At 41.6% G+C, this 24,932-nt stretch overlaps 4 protein-coding genes across 9 annotated transcripts; 1 reads left to right on the top strand and 3 right to left on the bottom strand.

The window, feature by feature from the left end:
* Positions 1-87: 87 nt before the first annotated feature.
* isg20 (interferon stimulated exonuclease gene) lies at positions 88-4,951 on the bottom strand. The gene is made up of 5 exons (XM_020934743.2): positions 4,884-4,951; positions 3,354-3,820; positions 2,181-2,423; positions 1,709-1,909; positions 88-612 (listed from the first exon to the last, which is right to left on the bottom strand). Exons 2-5 carry the CDS (start codon positions 3,576-3,578, stop codon positions 430-432), a joined length of 852 nt encoding a protein of 283 aa, XP_020790402.1. The 5' UTR covers positions 3,579-3,820; positions 4,884-4,951; the 3' UTR covers positions 88-429.
* Positions 4,952-5,858: 907 nt separating this feature from the next.
* On the bottom strand, positions 5,859-9,085 carry rpl27a (ribosomal protein L27a). The gene is made up of 4 exons (XM_020934725.2): positions 8,927-9,085; positions 8,302-8,377; positions 7,234-7,408; positions 5,859-6,028 (listed from the first exon to the last, which is right to left on the bottom strand). The coding sequence occupies exons 1-4, from the start codon at positions 9,057-9,059 to the stop codon at positions 5,900-5,902; spliced, it is 513 nt and encodes a 170-aa protein (XP_020790384.2). The 5' UTR covers positions 9,060-9,085; the 3' UTR covers positions 5,859-5,899.
* Positions 9,086-12,199: 3,114 nt separating this feature from the next.
* On the top strand, positions 12,200-19,189 carry LOC110169203 (monoacylglycerol lipase ABHD2-like). Of its 6 annotated transcripts, none has more exons than XM_055155716.1 (11): positions 12,202-12,430; positions 12,817-12,867; positions 12,949-13,461; positions 14,307-14,479; positions 15,590-15,757; positions 16,415-16,598; positions 16,876-16,968; positions 17,685-17,768; positions 18,388-18,457; positions 18,629-18,713; positions 18,864-19,189. In XM_055155716.1, the coding sequence occupies exons 3-11, from the start codon at positions 13,283-13,285 to the stop codon at positions 19,091-19,093; spliced, it is 1,266 nt and encodes a 421-aa protein (XP_055011691.1). In that variant the 5' UTR covers positions 12,202-12,430; positions 12,817-12,867; positions 12,949-13,282; the 3' UTR covers positions 19,094-19,189. The 6 variants fall into 6 exon arrangements, with proteins under 6 accessions (XP_020790382.1, XP_055011691.1, XP_055011692.1 ...); XM_055155717.1 differs by having other exon boundaries at positions 12,933-13,461; XM_055155715.1 differs by having other exon boundaries at positions 12,817-13,461.
* A 549-nt stretch (positions 19,190-19,738) lies between these two features.
* Positions 19,739-24,672, bottom strand: ric3b (RIC3 acetylcholine receptor chaperone b). The gene is made up of 6 exons (XM_055155714.1): positions 24,481-24,672; positions 23,171-23,409; positions 22,770-22,848; positions 22,167-22,260; positions 21,806-21,948; positions 19,739-21,439 (listed from the first exon to the last, which is right to left on the bottom strand). The coding sequence occupies exons 1-6, from the start codon at positions 24,587-24,589 to the stop codon at positions 20,343-20,345; spliced, it is 1,761 nt and encodes a 586-aa protein (XP_055011689.1). The 5' UTR covers positions 24,590-24,672; the 3' UTR covers positions 19,739-20,342.
* Positions 24,673-24,932: the final 260 nt, after the last annotated feature.

The following is a 24,932-nucleotide window of genomic DNA, read 5'->3' as shown; positions in this document are numbered from 1 at the left end:
CAACAGCTGACTGTGAAAGTATGAACTTACCCCAAACTAAACAGCTTCTAGCACATCCACAGCACCACACATTTAAAAACACTGATATCCAACAATATTTTAAACTTTATTACTTTTGTGCGTCTACAACACTGAGGTCACTTCAGAGAAAGCACGGTTAAGACACTTTATTTTACATCTTTTAATAAATACAGGTTTATTATTTTATAAAGTTTGTCTCAGCTTCAAGTTTGTAGCAGAAATGTCACCCACAATTCAATTCAAAGTTTAGGTCCTCACTGTTAATGTGGGAGGGCATCTGGTTCAGATGGTGAGCATGTACTCATTAGGCCTGTCACACTAATACATTTTAAAGCGTGATATATTGCGCAGAAAATATAAACAAGTAGATGTGCCAGTACTTGTCGTTCATGTGGGAGGGCATCTGGCTCAGAGGGAGGGCCAGTACTCATCGTTCAGGTAGTGTTGTGATGATGCGTAGCTCGGGGGGGTGGGATCTCGCTCGTCCCTCAGTGAAAGCTCCACCTCTCTCTCCCACTCGCCCTCCACCAGTTTGTACAAGTCCAGAGCAGCAACCGCGTCTTCTACGGAGCAGTGACCCTGTTTGTCAATCTGTGAAGAGAATAGAACCATCAACCCAAACCACAAGCAATGACCCATCTGCCAATTTTTGAGGTGAGGAGATAGAACCATCAACTCAACCATCAGAAAGAGAGGGAGAGGGAGAAAGCAGTGTTTCCCATTCATTAAGGAGACTAAATGGTTGCCTCCCATCTAAAAACAACTATACAACATAAAATCACACTGTTGCACATTGACTTGAACAATACTTGGCTAAAAGGATTGGTTTAAGATCAAACATAGGCAACTAACATGATTTATACTCCACAAATTGTATATTTTTTTTATGATTAGACTACTGTAATGCACTTTTCTTTAGCATTAGCCACCATGCACTTTCTCGCTTACAGTTGATCCAAAATTCTGCTGCAGGAAAAATTACTCTGATTTTAGCATTGTTGCACTGGCTTCCAGTTCACTTTAGAGTTGATTTTAAGATTTTGTTTGTTTGTTTTTAAAACTCTGAATGAACTGGCCCCACGGTACGTCTCGGACCTCATCCAAACTTAAAATCAGGGGGACAGGGCCTTCTCTGTGGCCAGCCCCAAGCTCTGGAACTCTCTGCCCCCCCACATACCAACAGCCCCCAGAGTGGACTCTGGCTTTTAATACAGCGCGAGTTGTGCGGTCCTCTGCGTCTTCCATTTATTTACTGCTATTTTATGATTTTTATGGTTTCGCTTTTGATTTGACTGGTTTTATTTTTGCAAACTGTCTTCATTTTATGATCTCTGCACAGCACTTTGGAAGCTGCTTTGTTTGTAAATTGTGTTACAGAAATAAAGAGGATTTGAATTTGAAAATTTAATTATTCAGTGCAATCAAAATTATTTGTGCCACGATAGTCTCCCCAGAATCTATGAGCAACATTGGAGGGGGAGAGAAAGAGGTGGTAGAGGTGTCTTCTACAGAGCAGTATCTCCATGTGTCAATCTACCCAGAGACACCAAAATCACAGAAACCAGAAATAAGAAAAATCACAAAAAAATACATGAAACTGGTTACTTTAAGCTGCCAAACTATAATTCATGTGCACAAATAATTGTAACATAAACCCACATTAAGTGTTTAATGATATGCGTCTCACCTGAATTTTACGATGCAGAAGCCGATTGGTCAGAGCCTTCAGAGAGGGGCGATACTCTCGGGGGAAACCAGCCAATCGTGTGAGGAGGCGAGTGCAGCTGGTGTCTCTGATCATGTGACCAGGATGAACCAGGTCTAAGGACTTCAGATCGGTCTGGACCGAGTGTCCAATCAAGACTTTACCCTCGAGAAGAGACTGGACCTGAGACAGAACTGAGATTACACAGGGACTAAACAGAGTCAAAACAAGAACAGAATCGGGACTAAACCAGGGAGTGGGGAAAAACCAGGACTAAACCCAAAATAAACCAGGAATAAATCAAGGACTATACAGGGAGCTAAAACAGGAACTGGACCTAAGACAGAATTGGGTCAGAGCTGGATCAGAACCAGGAATAAAACAGAGACATAACCTAAGACAGAACTGTGTCAAAACCAGGACTGAACAAGGGTCTAACCAACTGTGGACTCACCTGGTCTCGAGCCTGGCTGAAAGGGATGGCTTTGGTCAGATGACGCTTCGTGATGCCGCTCCACTGGCTCCTGTAGTCCGTGATCTGACCAATGGGGCGGATGTATTCGTCAAACAGGACGTTGCCATGGTAATCAACCACAGAGCAACGAGCAACCTCGCTGACCCTGCCCCGGGGCCCTGTGCCCACCATCTCACAGTCCAAAGACACCACGGCAGTTTGAGGAGGGGGCTGCACTAAGGTCTGGAGAGGCAAAAGAGCAGAACTTCTGATCACTAAAATCAAACACCACAGACTGTATAAAGAAGTGGACTGAGTGTGTGTGACATCAGCCAAACCAAGTTTATTGAGACCAGCAGTATACTGGCTAATCTGGAGACCAGTTCCATATCTGCAATTTTGACCGCAGGGATCATAGCAATTAAAGAGCCCATCAAGTGTAAGGCTTTTGAAGGTAACTCCCACTTCCTTGCCTGCACTGCTGGTTTGGCAGGAAACAGGCGCTTAGCAACACTATAAAATCAAACATGTTGTTAACATTAGCGAGGGCGACCTCTGGGAAAGAAGGCACCTGATTGGTCTGTTATTAATGTTCATAGTTTGATTGAGGGACAAGCTAGTGAAATAAAAACTCAAGGATCGTGTAGACCAGGTTAAAACCAACATTTTAAGGTCAGAATGATGAGCCTGACAGCAGCAGTTACAGAAAGAGGGGCTTTAAAAAAAAATCTGAACAAAAACTGATGATACAAATAGTTCCTTAATGCTTCTACTGTTGTCATACACCTACAGAAGTAACTGTATTTAATTTGTTATCAGTGCTCTTTTGATCCGTCTGGGTAGTAAATCACAATTATTCCCTAGAAATTATTCAAATACAGACTTTTTTTGTGCCACCACTGACTCAGTAAACCTGTGGAAAATACAGCTCATCCCACCCTTTCCTGAATGCCATTGCCTAGCAAGCAAGATCTAAAAAATTACTTGGAAGTCAGCCAAAACTTCAGCTAAAACATTTTTAAGTAAAAAAGCCAATTAAACTCTCTTGTCAGTCCCAAAGCTTAATCAAAAATCACAATTTGAATCATATACTCCCAACATTTCCTCATCAAAACAACAAAATCTCCAGTTTTATTCAGCTTAAACAATAATAAAGTTGCTATGCAGACTCACCTCAGCCAGGACAGGTGCGACGGACATCAGAGGAGAGCTCCGCCCACTCACAGGTGAACTCCGCCCACTGCTGAAGCCGCTGTCTAGCTCCCATTGCTCTGATTGGTTGCAGTGATGCCCCGAGCGCTCTGGTTGGTTGCAGTGATGCTCTAAGCGTTCTGGTTGGCTGCATTTAGTCCTTTTCACGTTGCTTTCATCCAAAAATGTTTTAATTTTTCGCTTCATTTTGTCTCAGAATCAAAATCCACATTTGACAAAAACCTCAATCTGAAAATAGTGAGGTTGTTTATGATTTCTCAGAGTTTATCACCAAAATGAGCTCCAACCATGAAATTTAAGGTAAACTTAAAGAAGAATGTTCCCAAAGAATAGTACTAAAGAACTTTTCTAAATGTGCAGAGATTTGGGGTAATTTAAATTGTTTAAATTGTAGTAAGTCCATCTCGTCTCTCCTCTCTTCAGCAGCTCTAAAAATCACAGACACTTTTATTTAAACACAAAAACTGCACAAATACACATAGATCCATTAAAATAACATTAGAGGCCAGCTCATTTTATGGCTGCATTTGACTCTCTTTTCTACTGTTGTCCCATATAGTTCCTAATAATCTAAATAAAATAATTAGTCGACTAAGGCTCAAATCGACTGATTAATTGACTAAAGGATTACAAGGATAGTTCATTTAACTCATTCTCTTCTGAAACAGCAGAGGACTTCACTACACATAACGTGCTGTGAGTGTACTATACTATACTGCTTTTTTTAAATCTTAAGAACCTTTTTTTTATTTTTTTTTATCTTGCGTGCCACGAAAGTGTAGTGTCACACTCTTGAGTTCTGGTTCAGTCCTGTATGTTATTCTACTTTTATTTTTAAGTCATGTCAAAATGGTCCTACAACAACAAAACATGAAAAGTGCATTACTGAGAATTTGAAAATTTAAATATTAAAAATATTTCAAATCTGAAGCCATTCCAAGAACCCTCTGACATGTCCTCACGTGTTGAGAAACTGTCGTAGACGATCCTATGTATCCTATTAATTATTATTGTAAATGTCAACACTGTTTTCGGCTGATGAGAAACGATATTTTGTTGATTTCTGTAAATGACAGTTCAAATCATTCATTTGTGTGATTTTGCAGAGAACAGACGCAAAACCAACACGTATCACGCTTAAAAGGCCAAAAGAACTAGAACCCAAAGTAAAGGACGGGTAAGACCAGAGCCGCAACTCCCTAAGCGGATTTAGTTATGGGTTTTTGGACTTATTTAACATGGCAAATGACATAAAACAGTGTTCACTCAAATCCAAGATCAACTGCGCTGTTTTTAATCCGTGACACAGTCACACAGTCAGTACAGATGTTGGGAGACAACGGACTGACTTATTTAACCCCGATTAAAACAGGATAAACTGAAATCTGTTCCTAATCATCGTGATAAACATTAGATAAACATGTCCTGTTCTGCCTCTAATCATAACGTGGATAGAACACACGCTTTACATTAAATAAAGGTGATTTTTACCTGAGCGCGAGTGCAGGGCCACACGTGCTGCACATGTCCGGACGTGTATCCCCCGGGCTGCAGCCGATTGGTCCAGAGTCTAGCTCTGTGACGGATGAAACACAGATGTAGTTCCGATGACGCCCCCTGCTGGAGGCATGGGCTCACTGCAGAGTTAAGGTGGTAATTTCTTTCTGACCATAAAAACTGTTTTTGGACCCAGCACACAGTCGCAGTTTTTGTTGAATGTGCATGTCTTTATCTGCTAATATTGTTTCCTAAAAAATACATCCCACGATAACACTGTATACAATATGCCTCTACCAGGGGTGTCAAACTCAAATTCAGAGGGCCAAAATTAAAAACTGGGACCAAGTCGTGGGCCAAACTAAATATCTACTAAAATTTTCAACATCAGCATGTTTTCTCTTTAGAGATATGCAATGTTAAACCTTTTCTTGTTAAAATAAATGTTTAATAATAGTTTTGCTTAAACATCAGGCACAACTGCTCTCATATTTGATATTTTATGGACCAAATGGCACAAACTTTGGTCAGAAGGATCAGGTCATGAAAATTCTGGTGACCCTAAGATTGGGAATCACTGCAGTAGGATCTGACTGAGAACCAGAGACCTGACCTGAGGATCCCACGTTCAGAAAGCCACTTCACCAATTTCCAATAAATCATTCTTAACATTTTAAAAGACTAAGATGCACACATTCACAGGTCGACTCAAAACAACGTGACAGCACAGTGGCTCAGTGGCTAGCACTCACACCTCACAGCACAAAGGTTCAGGTTCAATCCCTGGTGCCCCGTATGTTTGAAAGGATGGGTGAAATGCAAAGAAATTCCCTAGAGGAATAATAAAAAGTACTACAGAAAAAGAAAAAAAAAAGCATTATTTTAATTTAAAAAAAACAAAAGATCTATAGCACAGTTATAAACTCAAGATCTTGGCATATCTTTATGTAAAGGCAGTAAAAAAGACAGTTTAGTTCTTTTTTTTTTTTTAAATCTTTATTTCCAAAAGTTTAGGCCATAAGCACACAGGCGCCTCCTACTGCCTTGATCTTCTCCTCGGCTCTGCGGCTGAAGAATTTTGCTTTGACGATCACGGGCTGTTTGGGCAGTTTGCCTTTGCCCAGAACTTTGTAGTAACCCTGAAACACACAAGATGTACAGTTAAACTAAAGGGGGTATTACACTTCTATAGAGCATTAACTGCTAACATTTAGATCACCATGTTACCTTTTATTTAAAAAATGCTATATGCACTGAATATATCGTATTTGCATATATGTTTCACTTGTTTTAAACGCTCTGATACCATAACATTACTGACCCCTAAAAACAACATTACACAAACATGAACACAGATTAGGTTGTCAAAAGTATCAAAAATCAGATACTAAAACTAGAGTGACACTGAAAAAGTTCCCTTCACAGGACAGAAATTAACCTTTCCTGTATAGCTTTAGAACAAGGGTGTTCAAACTTTTCACAGAGTGCCACATATGGAAACATTTAAGAGGAGGGCAAAGGTGTTCAATACAGCAAGTTTTTCAGATGCATTTTACATAGATTTGACACAGCCACCATACATATAACTGCAAACACCAATTGGAGGTACATTTCAAAATATGTGACGTTATTAACTTTAATACTTGTAGAAACTGACTTAGCAGTTATAAAGCCTTTGCTCCTTTGGACCAATTCAGCAGGAATGATGAGGGTCAACAGAAATTGGTCTGAGGGTTGAATTTGTTCCCTGGGTCCTAGTTTGGACAGCCCTGCTTTAGAATAATCTTGAGCTGCATTTGAACAAGTCTAAGACCACAAAGCCCAGTATACACCCATGGACCACTATAGGATGTACCCGGACAGTCACATTGTAATACAAAAGAACTACCATTTCATGTTGAAAATTATTGTCCAAACAAAGTTACGTATCAGAATTGATAAAGTATTCCTGATTTGAAATTTTACCACTAAAACTAGTGCATACATTTACAGACAAAGCAGCACTGTCTGACCTAGGACTTTGTGTAGTTTAAAATATCACAACAATTTACCAGCCAAACACTTAATACAGATGGGACAGCTAAAATACAATACAAAAAATATAGCCAAACAAATAGAAATAATCAGTTTCAACATTTGTGAATTTACCTTTGAAGGTAACGTGCAACGTAATCAATAACTGACAGTTTCTTCATTTGAAATCTCCAAAGTCAAATCCACAAATGTTTTTCCATCATTTCGATTAAGCACAAGGTCGATTCTCCTGCTATACATTTCTTCAAACATAACATCTGAGAGGCCAGGGTTTAACACTAAAGGATGGGAGGACATTTCAAGTACTTACAGCTCTGACAGCGTCGATGATGGGCGCTGGGCCCTCTGGTTTCTGGCTGTAGTTCTCCCGGGTCTGTTCGCTCACCAGAGTCCACAGCTTGTCCAGGTTGATGGTGGGGCAGTGGGTGGTGTTTCTCTTCAGATGGTAGTGCCTCATACCCACCTTACCAAAGTACCCGGGGTGACTGAAGAGAGAAGACAGGGGTTAGAAAACAAGAACTAAACCCTGTGAGGGCATCTCAGAAAGGAATCTGAGTTGTAGTCCATACCTAAACCTATAACCAAGATTTAAGCAAACTACAGCATCAGTCGTAGTCCCAGTCCAATTTAAGATGAACTAAAGACACATGGGTAACTTAAGCAGGCATGAAAATGGTAAAAACACTTTGTATCCCTTTTGGATCCTACACACAGGGAGGAGAGAGGTGAAAAGGTGAGGAGAGGTGCACTGAGGTGAGGCAGATGGACAGGTAGGATGATGTTTCAAAAAGTTTAACCTGTCTTGTGATACAGGCTGGCACATGAAGGAACATGCTGTTGCAGCCAAACTGCGCATGCTGGGAGTGTGTGTGATGTGCCGCGCCGTGTCTGCGGGCTCCAGACTTGCGCACAGGCTACAGAGAGATGCTCTGCTTGCTCCCGCACACTGGTACAAGTTTTATGCCAACAGCAGTGGCCGTAATGAAATATGATCGCACTTGTCGAGAGTCAAACCTCAAGTCCGTGACAACAAGACCGAGCCCAAATGCGCTTGAGTCCGAGATGAGACCAAGACACCCCCCCAAATCTTTTCTCATCGTATTTACACGATTCAGATAGGACACTTATCTTGGCTGCAAAATGGCAAATTTCACAGAAAGGTGAGATTTTTATGTCTTTTTAAGGATGAAGAAAAAAACCCATCAAACCTGTTCAGTCATAAGAATCAAGATTAAGATTAGTTTAAGTAGGATTATTCAACATTCCCGTAAATTCAGGTTAGTGTTGTATATGCTGAGATGGTCAAGAAGCAGCAAAGGTACCAATAAAAGCACTAGTTTCAATACTTGCCCTCATCTACATGTACAGAAGCACTCACTATTTGTCGAAGTTGATTCTGTGGTGATGCATGCCACCAGCGTTTCCTCGACCTCCAGGATGCTTGCGGTGCTTGCCTGAAAGACATTTATGATACAATTACACACCAAGTACATAGGCCAGTGTCAACTTAAGTGTAGCCCTATTGTGTTCGTGCCTGCTCTATAGTTACAATCTGACACCCGTGGATCATTGTCATCATTTGCACATTCTAAAAATCACAATATTGATCCACTTAAAGAAAAGTCTGATTCCACATTATAAAACTGGGGTGCCCAATGCGAGCAGACATTGCTAGGAGTCACCACAGCACCTAATACTATCTGTCCCCTCCTATGAATAACTGCACATAAACCAGCGGGCAGAATTTTCATCTTTTGTACCAAAGTAACAGTGGGCGTGTACCGGGGGTGATGAAAATGGGGTAGATCAGCAAAATGCCATTTTGAAAATTGGCATTTAATTACTCTAACATGCATGACTATAACTTTGAGTAAAATAAGGGGAAAAACTCTGAAAAGACCATTTCGCAAATGAGGTCAGCTTTAACAAGGCTCCAGGTGGATTTAAACCAGTCTCAAAGTATCCAAACTTTCAAACCCAATTTTAAAGATTTAAAGACTGACCGACGCGACCGTGGCCATGGCTCACGTGTCCTCGCAGCTTCCTGGTCTTAGTTTTCTTGGTCGGCTGAAAAAGAAACAGATCACAATTATAAATGGCATGTGTACAGTTTAAAACATTTACATTAGGTTCCATTAAAGACAGTAATTATGTCCTTGCCCCAGTCCACAGGGAATAAAGGAGATGCACTGCAATGGTTACACACTTAAGTCTAAACCAACCAATAGGTCAAGACTTGCTAGGATGCTTTAAGGAGACATTTGCACAAAAATGCCAAGACTTCATAACGTCCTGTCAATGTTGAGATTTAAAATATATACAAGCTTTGATAAGAGTCATAAAACAAATCAGGCCCTTAGGTGAGCATCTGCGAATAGTCAGATTTAGAACAAGGCAATCCAAAATAAATTCACATCATCATCTTAAAAGACCATGCATAATCGAAATACAATCAAGATTTCTCCATTGACTCATTAGGGAATATATTAGTCTCTGCAGCTCTATGGCTAAAAACAAATGACACTGCAGTTTCGGAATTCATAATAAAACAAAAATGCCCAAACATCAGAGAGCCACAAAACTAAGCATCTAAACACGTCTCTCCTGAGCCATGCTGAAGCTACATCCACAGCTAATGCTAACGGAGGAAATACACCACTTTTACACATAAAATTTAAATTTTATTCACAGTAACAGAACAGACAAGAGGCTCGGGTTTATGGAACGGTCAGGAATAATGCTTTAAATGTATAAAACCGTTCTAAATAACGGGTTATCTTTGCATACGGGAGGCCACGGAAGCCGGGCGCAGACGGAACTTCTCAGGGTTTTAACACATTTTTAATCATAATTCAACAAAAATAAAAGAAAGAAGCTAAAGTGTGGACATGTGTAAAGCCTGGTCCATGGATAGATGTGTGATTAACCGCGGTTCAAAGGCGGATGGACAAGGATTCGGAGGTTTGTAAGGAGCGAGGAGCAAAAACAGCACCTACCATTTTGGACACAGACGAAAGAGGACGTGATCTGCAATCTCGCGGTTTTGTGCGAGATTTGGAGGAAGAAAGAAATGGAGAGCACCGCCACGAGGAGGAGGATTAGAACTGCACTGTGTGGACAAAAAAACTAAAAAAAAAAAAAATTTGACAAGAGGCTCGGTTTTATATATGTATATATATATATATATATATATATATATATATATATATATATATATATATATATATATATATATATATATATATATATATATATATATATATATATATAACATATATCAATGTTTTTTTCATTGACTTTATAAAAACTCGCCTAAGTCAGTCACACTATTACTACATTTTGAATAATGCTAATGAATCTACTTAAAATAATATATTTTATTTATGAATGAAATGAAATGAAAATTATTACTTTAATATCGTAAATAGTTAAATAATACAAAATAAAATTGTAAAAGAAATGCATATATATAAGTTAAATGCTTAATGTTACCTACAACAGGCACAGGAGTGTTTCACCAAATGACAAATTCCGTTTCTAAATGACACATTTAAACTTTTATATATTAATAACTAAGTTGAGGCTTTTGGGCACAAAAATATATATTATGTACTGTCTATGATACAGATGTGTTCTGAGATTTTTGTTAGTTTGTTAGATTTAGTTAGTTTGTTAGTTTTGTTAGTTAATAGTTGCAGTGATTAGACAGGCTGTGTAGGAGCTATTTGCTTATTTTGTTGATTCTAAAATTAGTTAATTATTTTTGTTTGTTAATTAGTTTACTTCAGTTTTGTTAATTTGCATAATATATTTTTGCTATATTCATGTTATTCTTGCTAATTTCTTAGTCTAAGATGGTATTATTTACATTAGCACCTTTTTTGTTTTTCATTTAATCTGGATCACCTAGGGGAAAAAGGAGGGTAGGACACATATACCAGTGTGCACCAGGGTGGGCCTATGGTTTTTTACCAGTTGAATGGCGAGGCAGCAGGAGTAGGCCTTTAACATGTATCCCTTGTTGCTTGCCAAAACTGGAAATAAATCTTGGAAACTCAGCTCTGGTCATGGACATTGATTTGTACTGCGTAAATCACATACCCATGGTGCCCAAAGGTGATTATTTGAGTTACGTTTAGTTCTGAGTTTGCTCACCGCTTTTGTTTGTTACTTTTATTTGACAAATAGTCACTACAGGCTGTAAAATGTCCAAAAAGAATAACCAAATGGGATTTTTATCAATAATAGGCCTACACTTTATTTGTAAATATGCTTTGATCCGCAATATCCACCACCTCCGCTGTTCCCTCACAGTCCCACTTGTTCACAGTTTATCTCAGTTTAGTGTCCATAAACTTCAGCTGGTTCAAAACTCAGCTGCCCTCATCATCATACCCATCTTACAACAGCTCCAATGGCTCATCACACACCGCATTCAATACCAACTACTATCTCAAGGAGCTGGATCACAGTTTGAGAAACACTGGGTTAGATTCACCTTCCATGGTGGTTGGTCTCTCTCCCTCTCATTCAGCGCAGGTCCTCTACCAGAGACCTGGGAGCCGGAGAGATCTGCGCAGTATCTTTGCTGTTCCCAGTACTGCACTTTTCTGGACTGAGATGTCTTGTTTTTCCTGGTATCTGCTGTAGCCACTCTTCCAGTTTGGGGGTTATGGCCACGTGTGCTCCAATGACCACAGGCACCACTGATGCCTTCACTTTCCAGACCTTCTCCAGCTCCTTCTTGAGCCCCTGGATTATTCATTATTTCAATTTTATGGATTATTTCAAACAGGAAATAAAATCTTATAGCAAGTACAAGTTTTATCAAGAAACTGTGCTCGAAGCCTCGCTTTGTACGGCACCATCTTGTGGCACAAAAGAAGAATTACGAATTAAGAAAAATTGAAATTCTTGGTTTATTGAAATTTCGTTTTTTCGTTGAATTACTATCACAAAGACGGTCACATGACGTACTCATGAAAAGTCACAATCAAGATAATAATAATTTAAAAAAAAACTAATTAAAGTTTATTTGTAGTTAAATAATAACCGTACAGAGCCTATGTGTTGTAGGTGTAGGCCGGTGTAATGCGTGCGCTCCTTGTCCTCTCCTCAGGTGTAAGCGACACCTGTCCTGCTCCACGTAAGTTACACCTGAGCGCGCGTTGCTTCACTGCGGCGGGATTTTCCACTGTTCCCTCAACAGTATGCGGAAGGAAGTTTAAGAAAAGTGAGGAAATAAATTATCTTATGTCTTTGCAAACAGGGAGAGAGCACGTGGAAAAGGTGGGACAGGTGAGGTCCTGAGGAACCCGGTCTGAGCAAATGGTCCCGTGGTTTGAGAGGAGGAGCTCAGATTTCCGAGGCGTTGTCAAAGCAGCGCGGCTTAAGGAAACTGGAGCGAACCGAACCGAGTCTAAACCAGACCAGACCCGGGTCTTATGACTGTGACCCTGGCAGGAGTGCGCCCGGGGGGTGAAACACCGGCACCGGGGCTGGAGCAGGTCTGTACTGGCTTCTGTCTCAGTTTGTCTCGTTCTATTTAGGTTTGACGGGGCACTGGAGGAGTTTATGAAGTTTTACAGGAGTTTCGCTGTTGATGATGCGGCAGGGTTAGCGGGGTCAGAGGGGGTCAGTGAGGGTTGAGGCTCGGGTCAGGTCCTCGGGGTGAAAGTGCCACAGGTCCGGGTTGAGTTTATCCGTTTGGTTTAGTTTAGTTTAACTTGGTTTAGTTTGGTTTAGCTTGCTTTAGTTTTGTTTAGTTTGGTTCGAATAGTTTAGCTTGTGATATTTGTGCGTGACGCGTAAAGACTGATAATCAGACGCCTCACGGCTCTAATCGGAGCTCTGTGTGTGTGCGTGTGTTTGTGTGCGTGTGATGTGCGTGTAGACCCACGGGACACAGATCTGCGGGTTTCACGAGGAGTATTTAGTTCCAAAGGTAAAGTTTATTTTTGTTTAACATTTTAGAGTCAGGCTGGATATAAACTAACCCAAACCCTGAAGCTTTTCTCTGTCTTAGGTCCTAATGCCCTGGGGGACTAAACCAGATCTAAATCAGGACTAACCCGGAGCTAAACCAGAGCTAAAAGAGGACTAAACTCAGACTAAACCAGAGCAAACCAGGACTAATCCAGGGCTAAAACAGGAATAAAACAGGATTAAACTAGTTCTAACCAGGACTAAACCAGGTCTAAACCAGGACAAAGGCAGGAATAAAACAGGATTAAACTAGTACTAAACCAGGACGAAACCAGTTAAACCAGGACTAAACCAGTTAAACCAGGACTAAACCAGGACTAAACCAGGGCTAAACCAGGACTAAACCAGGACTAAACCTGGACTGTAGATCCATCATGTCTGCCCCATGGTTCCCCTTTGAGTTCAGTGTCAGTCAGGTTCTGGTTCTAGTGCTGGTCTTGGTCCTGGTGTGGGCTTTGGACCTGATGAGTCCTGGTTCAGTTCCTGTGATCCACAACAGAGAGACCGAGCTGAACCAGTACCTCCTGGAGACCTGCCCCCTGCTGACCAAGCCGTGAGTACTATACTACCACTACTCCTATTACTACTGCTACTGCTGCTACTACTAGTGCTTCTAGTACTACTACTGCTACTGCTGCTATACTGCTACTACTTTTACTACTACTACTGCTACTAATACTACTACTGGTACTATTGCTGCTACTACTGCTGTGGGTGACTTACTTAGTCCTCTTCTTTAAGGCTGGTTTATAGTCCCACATCAGGCCCTGCTCAGCTGAGAACTGACGTCCTGTCACAGACTCGAACCAGAGGGGCTTCTGCGGCACTAATCAGGGTCCAGGTGCGTCATGAGAATCCAAACCATTTAATTTGCATAAATTGCATTGATTATTTGTAATTTGGGCTCATGCGCAGACATTTCTGTGCCAAACGTTAGCGTTTCACAGCTGTTTTTATTGTTTTTATTTATGTTCATATTTCATGGATAATCAGTGAATTACCAGCTCTTGGATTCTGCAAAAATTCAACGCGTAGTATCTTTTTGGCCTAGGTGCACATACACGGTACAGCAAACAAACCAAGTGTCCTGTTTGGCTTTCAGGTGTGTCAGGGAGCTGCGCAGCACATCTGCGTAGATTTGACACTGGACCATAAACCAGCCTTTATTCAGTCTATGGTTAATGTGTTGTTTTGGGCGAATATAGAATTTTCAAAAAAATAAAAAGGTAACTTCTATGTTACATGTTAACAGTTAATAGACAATAGAATTAATTTTATGCTCCAATTATTTTTTGTGTTCAACCTTTACTTTTATAGGCACCTCCCCTACCCCCTCTCCATCTCTGTTCCCCTCTCCACATCTCTCTCTCCTCCCTCTCACCTCTCTCTTGTCCTCAGGTATGTCCCTCCTTTGTGGGGACGCAGTGGTCATGTGCAGACTTGGCTCTATGCTCTGATTGGCCGGTTTGGAACCCCCAGTCCAAAGGGGGAGGAGCTTCTGATGCAAATGAGTGACGGCTCCACTGCGTCCTTCAAACTCTTCAGCCCAAGCACCTCCCACAGGTCCACAGGTATAGAACATCTCTGCTAGGTTCAGGTATGGCTCTGAAAAAGGTTGCGAAAAGGTGGAATATCATGTAGAATCTAAGCAGAATGTGGCCCTTACATAATTATGTAAAATGGGCAAGGCACAAACCTCAGGCGCACTGACTGTGATTATGTTAAAGTTCTGTAAGACATAAGGTGGATGCTGCTGGCTGGTCTTCGTCCGGGCATAAAATATCAAGTCATGTGGAATATTTGACAGCAGAACTCAATCAAACTCTCCCTCGCTCCCTCCTTTCTCCCTGTCTCTCTTTTTCTCTGAGGGTTTGAAGAGAACTGCAGGCAATGCTCTGTCTGAAGCTCTGTTACTCAAGTTAGACCGTAATCTGAGTTTCGTTTGAACACAATCTGATCATAAAGAACTGACTTAGCTAAACTACAACAAGTGAGATGATTTGTGTTCTTAAAAAAGTCCCTCTCAAATAACATTACAGTCACAAGCTAATAATAATAAGAATACATCAGTTTTATATAGCACTTTTCTGGACACTCAGATGCTTTACAGAGTATTATTCATTCACTCCATACACGGTGGTGGTAAGCTAATATTGTAGTATAGTTGCCCTGGGGCAGGCTGACAGAAGCGAGGCTGCAAGTCTGCGCCATTGCACCCTCTGACCACCACCATCACTCACGCACAAACCACTTTCATACTAGGCAGTGTGGGTGAAGCACCTTGCGAAAGGACACAACAACAGTTTTTACGACTGTCCAGTCAACAACAACACTTTTTGCGAGAGTCCAGCCATTTCCCATCCAAGTACTAATCAGGCCCGGCCTGTCTTAGCTTCTGAGATCTGACGAGATCAGGCTTTGACAAGCTAGCTAGCATTAGCCAACAGTTTTTCAGTTAGTCACTCTCACCTTCAACAGGGTGCTCTTACTGAAAATGGGCTGTTAAAATCCATTTAGTGTTTTTATTGATTTTTCAGACAAACCTTTTTGACAGTGTTTGCTAATATGTACATTGTGTAATATTCCCCCATAGACATCAGTGGTTATTTTATTACACTCTCAGGGTATAACCTGAGCTCTTCTCAAACTCACCTTCACTCAGTCTGCTTGTGCTTCCACAGGTGACCTGACGCTGGCACTGTGCCCGGGCTTCTGTAACCACAGTGGGCAGAGGTACGTCCGCACATTTGTGCATGAGGCTCTGGGACACGGGCTCCGCTGTGCCACGCTCAATCTGCTGGGGGCACCGCCTACTGTCCCGCTGACCGCGCCCCGGGTCTTCAGCTATGGTCAGTCCTGGTTTAGATTTGGCTTAGTTCTGATTTATTCCTGGAGCCCAGTCATAGACTCTATATAAATGGACATAGTTAACACACCAAAGAGGAAGTGTTCATGGGGGGGGGGGGGGGGGCGGGCGCTTCTGGCTCTTTCTGACCCTTCAATTGATTTACCTTGGAATATTGTTGCCCTTCTCTCTGTAACTGCTGATGTGAGCCTCGTCATTTTGGCCTTAGAATTTTCGTATAATATGGATTTTGCCCCTGTAACCTAGAGCCTGACTAGAGCTGAGCTCTATGGGTGATTTCACACTCCCATATACAGTCCGTATGAGTCCATTTCCATATTTGGGAATCCGACTATGAATATCATAGCAAATATACTATCCAACTAGCCTATCCAAGGCAAAGCTACTGAAGGTAACGGGCCCTGCTTAGCAATGTTTTGTTTGTTATTAATGTTCATGTTCATGTTAATGATCATATATATATATATATATATATATATATATATATATATATATATATATATATATATATATATATATATATATATAATATTTATATTTATCCCTGGTTCTGGTGTAATCCTTGTTTTGTCTTGGTTTTCTCCTGGTTTTGTCCTGGTTTAAACCTGGTTCATCCCTGGTTCATCCGTCATCTCTGCAGGCTGCACTCTGGAGTTTGCGGCCATGGTCCAGACCCTAAAGTCCCGGTTCCCTCAGACCCAGCTGGTCCTGGTTGGATTCAGTCTTGGGGGAAATATCGTGTGTAAATATCTGGGCGAAGACCAGGTTCATCAAGACCGGGTCTTGTGTGGACTCAGTGTGTGCCAAGGCTACAGTGCCTCCAGGTCAGGACCTGCCAAAGTCCTGGGTTAGACATGGTTCAGTTCTTGTGTAGTTTTGGTTTAGACCTGGTTTAGTCCTGAGATAGTCCTGCTTTAATCCTGCTTTAGACCTGGTTTAGTCCTGGGTTAGACCTGGTTTACTCCTGAATCAGTTCTGATTTATTCCTACTTTAGACCTTGTTTAGACCTGGTTTGGGTTTAGACCTGATTTGGTCCCGGTTTAGATGTGGTTTGGACCTGGTTTAGACCTGGTTTAGACCTGGTTTTCTCTTGTGTTCAGGGCACAAGAGTCTCTGAATTGCTGGACTCAGGGACGACGTTTCTATAACTTCTTCCTCACCTGCTCCTTCAGGAGGCTCCTTCTCCGGCACAGGTAACCCTGTCCCTATGTACTAACCACACACCCTCACAGGTAAACCTGTAAAGCCAGACCACAGCCTGACTATGGAATTTGACTAACTGAGTGTGATGACAGCATAGCTTGTACATACCTTTACACATACAGTATCTATTGCACTAGTGATTTGGCTCCATCTACTCCAATTCAAACTGTGGCCCCTCTTCCTGTAAAAGTTGTTGTCAGGCTTGTCATTCTGACCTTGTTAGTTTTAATCCCCTCTACATTATAGTGATGTTTTTATTTCCCAGTTTTGTCCATAAATCAAGATATGAATATTCACTCTGGCAATTTCTTTTCTCGAGGCTGCTGCCACTAGCCTTAACAACAGGTTTGATTGACAGCATTGCTAAGCGTCCGGTCCCTGCCAAACCAGCAGTGCAGGCAAGAAGGGGATCCATTCTATACCCTCACTCCATATTGGCTCTTTGGTTGCTATGATACTCTGACTCGGATATCCAAATATGGAACTGGGCTCCAGATGAGCCTCTGTAACTACTAGCCTCGATGAGTTTCATTTGGAGCTGAGCGCTGTGGGTGGGGTCAGATACACTTAGTCCACTTCTTTATACAGTTCAGTCAGAATCTGTTTACTCACATGTGAACAATATTATCTTTAAGTGTCATATGTGCACATAGGTTCAGGCCTATATGTATACAGAATGTGTGTGTGTTTCACTTGTGTGTTTCAGACAAACTCTGTTTAGTCGAGACCAGGACCTGAGTCCTCTGTTCAAAGCCACAGCCCTGAGGGACATCGATGAGCAGTACATTAGGTCAGAAACTACTACTGCTACTACTCTATACTATATACTACTACTACAGAGGGTACTGACACTACTACTATATTACTGATGATATTGTTACTTCTATTACTACTACTGTAGTAGTAGTAGTAGAAGTACTGTACTACTATACTACTGATACTACTTGTTGCTGTCACAGTAGATATTACTAGTTTTGTGAGTGTTTTTTTTTTTTTTTTTTGATGATTGGTAGAAATGAATAGATGATATTGTGCTGCTCACCTCTGGCCTCCAGTGTGGGAGGTTGGATATTGCATGTGCACGCGCCCTGTGCATGTGGTTCAGATAAATAAGAGTGGAAAAGCATGGACAGCACAGACAGCACAGCCAAAGACAGAGAAATGCATAGAAAATGTACAGACTGACAACTCCTAAATGTTAAGGGTCAGAAGGCGCACGTGGTTTGTTAATTTGTATTTTGTCTTATTGCATATGTCCTTTAAGTTTTTCACGGTGGACGTTAGCATCAATAAGAAGAGTAAAAGCTAATTGAGCATCATTGAAGCGTGGCTTAATCTGTACCTAGACGAAAAACTTTGGGAGCAGTCATACTACTATTGATACTACTGACATAGTTCTTTTGTGGCAGGAGGTTCCAGGGATACAGTAGTTTAAAGGAGTACTATGAGACTGAAAGCTGTGAGCACTACCTAAACAATGTGAGTTCTACTAGTTCTAGTACTACTACTGTACTACTGCTAATAATACCACTGCTGCTACTACTACTACTACTGCTGCTGCTACTACTACTACCACTACTACTACTATTACTACTGTTACTATTGTTACTACTGTTACTACTACTACTACTGATGTTACTTTTGCTTCAGATCTCGGTTCCTCTACTACTTGTGAACGCCTCTGATGACCCTCTGGTCCCTCCCCCTCTGCTGCAGGTCCCCAGAACACTTGCAGGTACTGGTCCTGGTTCAGTCCTGTTTTAGTTCTCCTTTAGTCCTGTTTTTTTGGACTGCCCTATCAAAAGTTAGGTTTGTCCTGGTTTAGATCTGTTTTACACCTGTTATAGTTCTGGTTCAGTACTGCAGTCCTGTTGTTTCTGTTCAGAGTCGAACCCATACGTGACCTTCTTGCTCTCATCTTGTGGCGGACATCTTGGATTCTTTGAGGGTTGGGTTCTTCCTCAGTCCGGTTCTTGGATCGACAAAGTCCTACTCCAGTACATCCAGGCAGTCTACAGGAAGTCAGAGGTCATATTCAGAGGTCACGGTTCATGCAGAGGTCAGAGGTCATGTGACACACAGAAGGGTCATGTTACACATCCCCAGGTCATCTGACTGACCCGAGAGTGGACTTTACACGTCTTCTTTCTCAGGGACATTGAAATAATTCTCATTTAAATAATTCTTTATGTCATTAAAATGTAAACCCTGTGCTCTTCTCTCTTTGAGTCTTTTACATTTTACTTTTTACATTGTGCATTTTATTATTGTGTAAAATGTGCAAAATGTTACAGTGAAATGTTTCCAAATTATGTTAGAAAAGCAGAATAAGAATATAGTGCTTTTATTGTGACAGGGTAAAGGAAACGCTTTTATTGTGACAGGGCCATGCATTTATCTCATTTACAGATCTCATACTGTGTATGAGTCTGATAATAACATGATGTTCCCTGTAACATGTAAACACATCACTTAAAACCTTAAAGCCTTAAAGCTGAATGAACTTAATGAACCAGGTCCTTGACTTTAGAGTCCTGTTTTTTTTTACATGAGTTTATTATGAATGACTGTGTTTGAGCCACTGCCCCAAATTTGAATAAATCATATTTCTTATACTGAAATCTCTGCCTTTGGTTTAAACTACATCTCCCATGATCCCACGGGGCACAGAGACCTCTAACAGGCACCCTCCAGGGCAGGTCCTGACCAGGACTGGCTCAGGTTTGACCAGGTTTAACTCCAGAATGACACACTTTGGGCATTTGCAGATTTATTTTTCTTAAAAACTAGACAAACTTTGGTGAAACTAAACCAGTTCTTCTGGAGTTAGACATTTTGCATTTTTCAAGACTTACATTTTGTTTTATAAATATATTTCTTGTCTGAACATGCAGCATTTTATGCAGCTTATTTTAACCTCAGTCACAAAAATTACTCTGAAATTCTCCCCTGTGTCTCTGACGTGCAATAAATACATGCATACAAAAGAATCACATCAGAAGTCTGTTTATCAAAATAGCTTCTTGCATCATTCCTCATCTTCCGGCATCCTTGGCTGTCTCCTTGCCTCCTTGTCTCCTTGGCTGTCTCCTTACTTCCTTAGGCCCTTGTCTCAGTACAGAATGGTGGAGAGTTTTTCAGACCTCTTGTTGTAGAAACATGCTACAGATGTGGACGAAATTATTTTCAAACTTTATCACAATTAAATATTTGACAGTTTAGATTTTTTGGCTGAATCCTCTGTATCCTGAGTCTCTGAGAACTCTCCGTAAAGAAAAATGATTCAAGTATCAAAATCTTCTGGAAGCACTGATGGCTGTGGCTCTTAAGGTCCTCATCTTCTCTCTCCTCATCTTCTTGCTTCCTACTCTCTGCGTCCTCTGTGTCTTCTCTTTCTGCGCCTAACATTTGTTTGTGGAACTCTCTCACCCTTTTCTACTCTCTCTTCCTCCTGTTTTATACCATGTCCATCTCTCTCTTTCTCTCTCTCCTCCTCCTCTCCTGTTCTTTGTAGACACTGTGGACCTCTTCGTCTCTTTGATGTTAGATGTTCCTCCTCTTCTCTGTTCTTTCTATCCTCTCTCTCTTCCTTCTTCTCTCCTGTTCTCTCTTGAATTAGATGTTGCGCCTCTGGGCTTTGTAGACTCCCTCTCTCTCTCCTCTCTTCTCTCTCTCCCTCTCCTCTCTGTCCTTCAGAATCCCTCCATCCCTTCTTCTCTTTCTCTTCCTCCTCTCTCTGTATCATTTTCTCTTTTTCATGCTGGTCATTCTTTCGCTCCTCCAGGCTCAGATGCACAGTGTCTCCTCTCTCCTCCAATCCTCCTGTTCCCTCCCTCTCCTCCTCCTCTTCTCTGCCACACTCGCTTTCCCTCTCCTCTGTGGGCAGGACTAAAGCATTGTCGATTTCCCACTTCTCATGTTTGATTGGTCGGTTCTGTAGGTGCGTTTGTTTCTCTTCTGTGGGCTGTCCTGGTTCCTGGCACTCGTCTGTGATTGGCCCATCCTTGTCTCTGATTGGACCGTCCTCATCTCTGATTGGACCGTCCTCATCTCTGATTGGACCGTCCTCATCTCTGATTGGACCGTCCTCATCTCTAATTGGACCGTCCTCAGCTCTAATTGGACCACCCTCGTCTCCGATTGGACTGTCCTCATCTCCGATTGGACCGTCCGAGGCTATGATTGGACCCTCTGCGTCTCTGATTGGCCAGTCCTCGTCTCTGATTGGACCATCCTCGTCTCTGATTGGCCAGTCCGAGGCTATGATTGGACCATCTGCATCTCTGATTGGCCAGTCCTCATCTCTGATTGGCCGGTCCTCATCTCCATTTAGCTGTTGCTCATCTCTGATTGGCCCATCGTTGTCTCTCATTGGTCGATCCTCGTGGTCTGTTTGTTCTTCGTGGGTTTGACAGTGACAGTCGCAGCGGTTCCAGAACGGCTCAAAGTCGTCGCACAAATCTGAGGAAACAAAAATGAGAAGATTCATGTTATTATTGTGAAAGCAGATGCATATTCCACTTGTGTTTATGCTATAGTTATAATCTATGACACATAGGATCATTCTGTTATAATTTGGACATTTTAAATAGACTTCCGCATTAAAAAACTGTGGTGCCCAATGGGAGCTGACACCACATAAACATCATCACAACAAACTCTCATCCCTCTCCTGTAGCTGCTTGGGCTCTTTCTCTGTCTCTCTCTCCTCTCTCATTCTCTCCCTGACACTCTCCTTTATCTCTCTCTCCTTGTGAGATGAGTGGAGTAAAATCTTGGATCATTCAGTTGTTCTCTCTCTCTCTCTTTCTCTGCTGTATCTCTTACCTGTCTCATCCCACTCCTCCCTCTCCTCTTGTGGGGTGAATGCAGTAAAATCTTGGACCATCTGGTTGTTCTTCATCACCTGGGTGATGGCTGTGAGCTGCTGGAGGAGGCTCTGCTCCTGATCCAAGCTCACACACGGAGGACTGAGAAGGATAAGAATGTATTTATAAAACAGTTCAAACCACACAGATCAGTGACAGTATGAGTCAGGAATATGAAATACACAAATTGGAGGTAAATATTGTAGGCCTAATAAGAGCTGATTCAGAGAACAGTACTGAACAGCTGCCAAGGTCCTAAACACATGTATGAGCTGTAGTAGTAGTAGTAGTAGCAGCACTAGTAGACAGACATGACTCACTTGTCTTGGTGAAGGCCCGAGGAGTTGACCAGTGTCTCCATCACAAACTCTGTCTCCATCAGACGCTCCTGAAGCTGTGACAGCTCAAAGTCCGCTGAGAAGAGAGAGAATAGAGATGTTAGAGATGATAAAGAGATGTTAGAGAGAAAAGGAGAGAGGAAAGAGATATTATAGAGAAGCCAGAACAGCGTTAGGAAGAAAAGGTTAAACATAATTATAAAACTGGGCAACTTTAAACTTTTAGTGCAGATGTTTACACAGTGTAAATAGGGATGGGTGATATCGGTTCCAGCCAATATCCATATTCAATACAATATTCGACACCAGTATTTTTTGTGCTTCTACATTCTCTGTGTACCCTTTTTGAACAGATTAATGAATCAAACTGGAAATAGAACAGAAGGGTGTTTTACAAGTGAAATATTAATTTGTGATCGTTATTTTAACTTAAGATACATTTGTGGGCCTCACTGTGGATTTAAAAAACTAAATATAGGCATCTGCAAATATCGGTTATTATTTACAGCAGCAAATATCAGACATCGGCTTAAAAAATCCATATGGCCCCATCCCTAGTGTTACATTTTCCTCAGATAAACTCACTGATTTTCCTCTTGTTGTTCTCAGACCTCAAAGACTGGAAGCGACTCTGGGCCGGTTTACTGCCCCCTTTGGACGTGATCTGGAACAACATATGAACATGAGTGTAACCATAACTATAATGCAGATCAAACTAAATATGGAATTTTAATCATCTGATAATGAGACGTGATATTTGAGGATAATATTTGCTGATGACCAAAATTGTTAATACATTTTTTTTTCTCCCCGGACAATATAGCATTTCCAAAACAATAAAAGGTAATGTAATCGTAGTAGTAAAAGGTGATCTAAATATGTTATGTGTTAGCAGTTAATATCCCACAGAAGTAAAATCCATCCTCAAGATGGCCCCTGGGGGTACAGTTTGGGAACCACTGATAACATAATTACACAGATATGACCTTAAATAGTATATAGAGGATGTAGAGCAGGATCCCGAAGCCGTACACTGGGATGATCTGCGCCGCCAAATTGGATTTCCCTCCAGGGCCACTTCCTGTCCCCGCCCCTCCGCTTCCTGTGCCCACTCCTCCACTTCCTGCTCCTCTGACCTCTGCATGACCCCTGACCCCAGCTGACCTCTGCCCCCCAGGGTTAGGGGTCACATGGCGGTGCATCATGGGTGGGAACCGGCCTGGACCTGCAGCACATGGAGAGGACATGTTTAAAATAATACTTCATACATACTACATACTTGTATACAGTTAGTGAGGTGCAACACGTCAGCAAACAGTGGTGGAAATTAACTTTTTGGTTGATTGTTTTGGTTGAAATCACAATTTTACTTCTATTGATACTACTACTACTACATTTGAACTGATACTACTGATAAACTGTTTTTGAAGTACCATAATTTCCTCCACAAACAACAAAATTTCCTGTCTTATTCTGCATAAAACCTGATAACACTGTTTAGATCTGTACAAACAAGCAAAACATACAAACATGTTCTGAAATGTGAACCTTGTTTTCGTTTGTCAATGCAGATTTCAGTCATTTTGTAAATTCTTCTGGACGTATTTCAAATGTGAACACTGAACAAAATCCTACACTTGATCCCGAAGCAGGAGTGTGTTAGCTTTATCGTGAAAATATACGCCTGGTCTTTGAAAGTTGTGACCTGTGTGCTTATAAACTCATCATGGTAAATAATTAGGATGCTCAGAATGCATAAGGAAAGTGAGGGATAACTATGGCAAACCATTTCAAATGAACTTGTTGGTTTTAACCTTTTTAAGAGTAAAAATCAGGTAGAGAGGCTTTAGCTCCTTGGCTTACCGTTTGGTCTGACCCTCCACTAAATGAACTGAACCATGTTTCGGAACGTGTTCCACGAATTTATTTACAAATATGTTTTCTTTGGCTTTATTTTATTCTCATTTCTTCCTCTAATGATTTTTAGAGCAGCTATTATATTTCGAAGTCTTTTAATCTTTAACATCATCAGGACCGCACTGAGAAGACACTTGCGCCCCCTGAAGGGAGGAGAGGGCATTGCACTGACGCTACGTCACAAAAAAAACACACACAAAAAAACAACCAGAACTACACCAGGTCTAAAGCAGGTCTAAACCCGGGTATATCGGCTCTCCTTTGCAGAACTCTATAATCTCGGTCTAAACCAGGTCTAACCCAAATCAGGACTAAACCCGGTCTAAACCAGGTCTAAAAGTGGTTTAGACCAGGACTAACAATGATCAGTGGCCCGTACCTTGTTCCTCCGAGGGCTCTCTCCGCAGCAGCATCTTTGGCAGGATCAGAGCCGCACACAACGCCACCACCGCAGCCACGGTGAGCTTCTGGAACCCGCTGACCGCCATGGTGCTCCAAGACCGGGAAGAGACACCGAGGAGTCCGGGAAACAGGGAGCATCAGCGGAGAGACGCTCACGACGCACAAGAGACGCATGTGGACGCAGGGAGGGAGCAGGTGCAGGAGGAGAGGGGAGTGCGCATGCGTTACACTGGAGCCGGAGAGGGACACCATTGCGCATGTGCACACTTAGAAACCCAACACCATGGATCTTATTATATTTCCATGCCCAACACTGACTGAAATATTGAAGAGTTGTTTGGTTCAGTTCTTATTAAACAGATGAAAAACATGGAACCCCAGGAATTCATACTCTGTTACGCAGAGGTTAAATAAGTGAAAGTTAAAGTG

This window comes from Boleophthalmus pectinirostris, unplaced genomic scaffold (assembly GCF_026225935.1).
Source record: "Boleophthalmus pectinirostris isolate CB_2022bp ecotype Guang Dong unplaced genomic scaffold, ASM2622593v1 HiC_scaffold_2, whole genome shotgun sequence".
Lineage (NCBI taxonomy): Eukaryota > Metazoa > Chordata > Actinopteri > Gobiiformes > Gobiidae > Boleophthalmus > Boleophthalmus pectinirostris.
The sequence above is the reverse complement of the archived record's forward strand: the minus strand, read 5'-3'. Positions and strand labels throughout refer to the sequence as shown.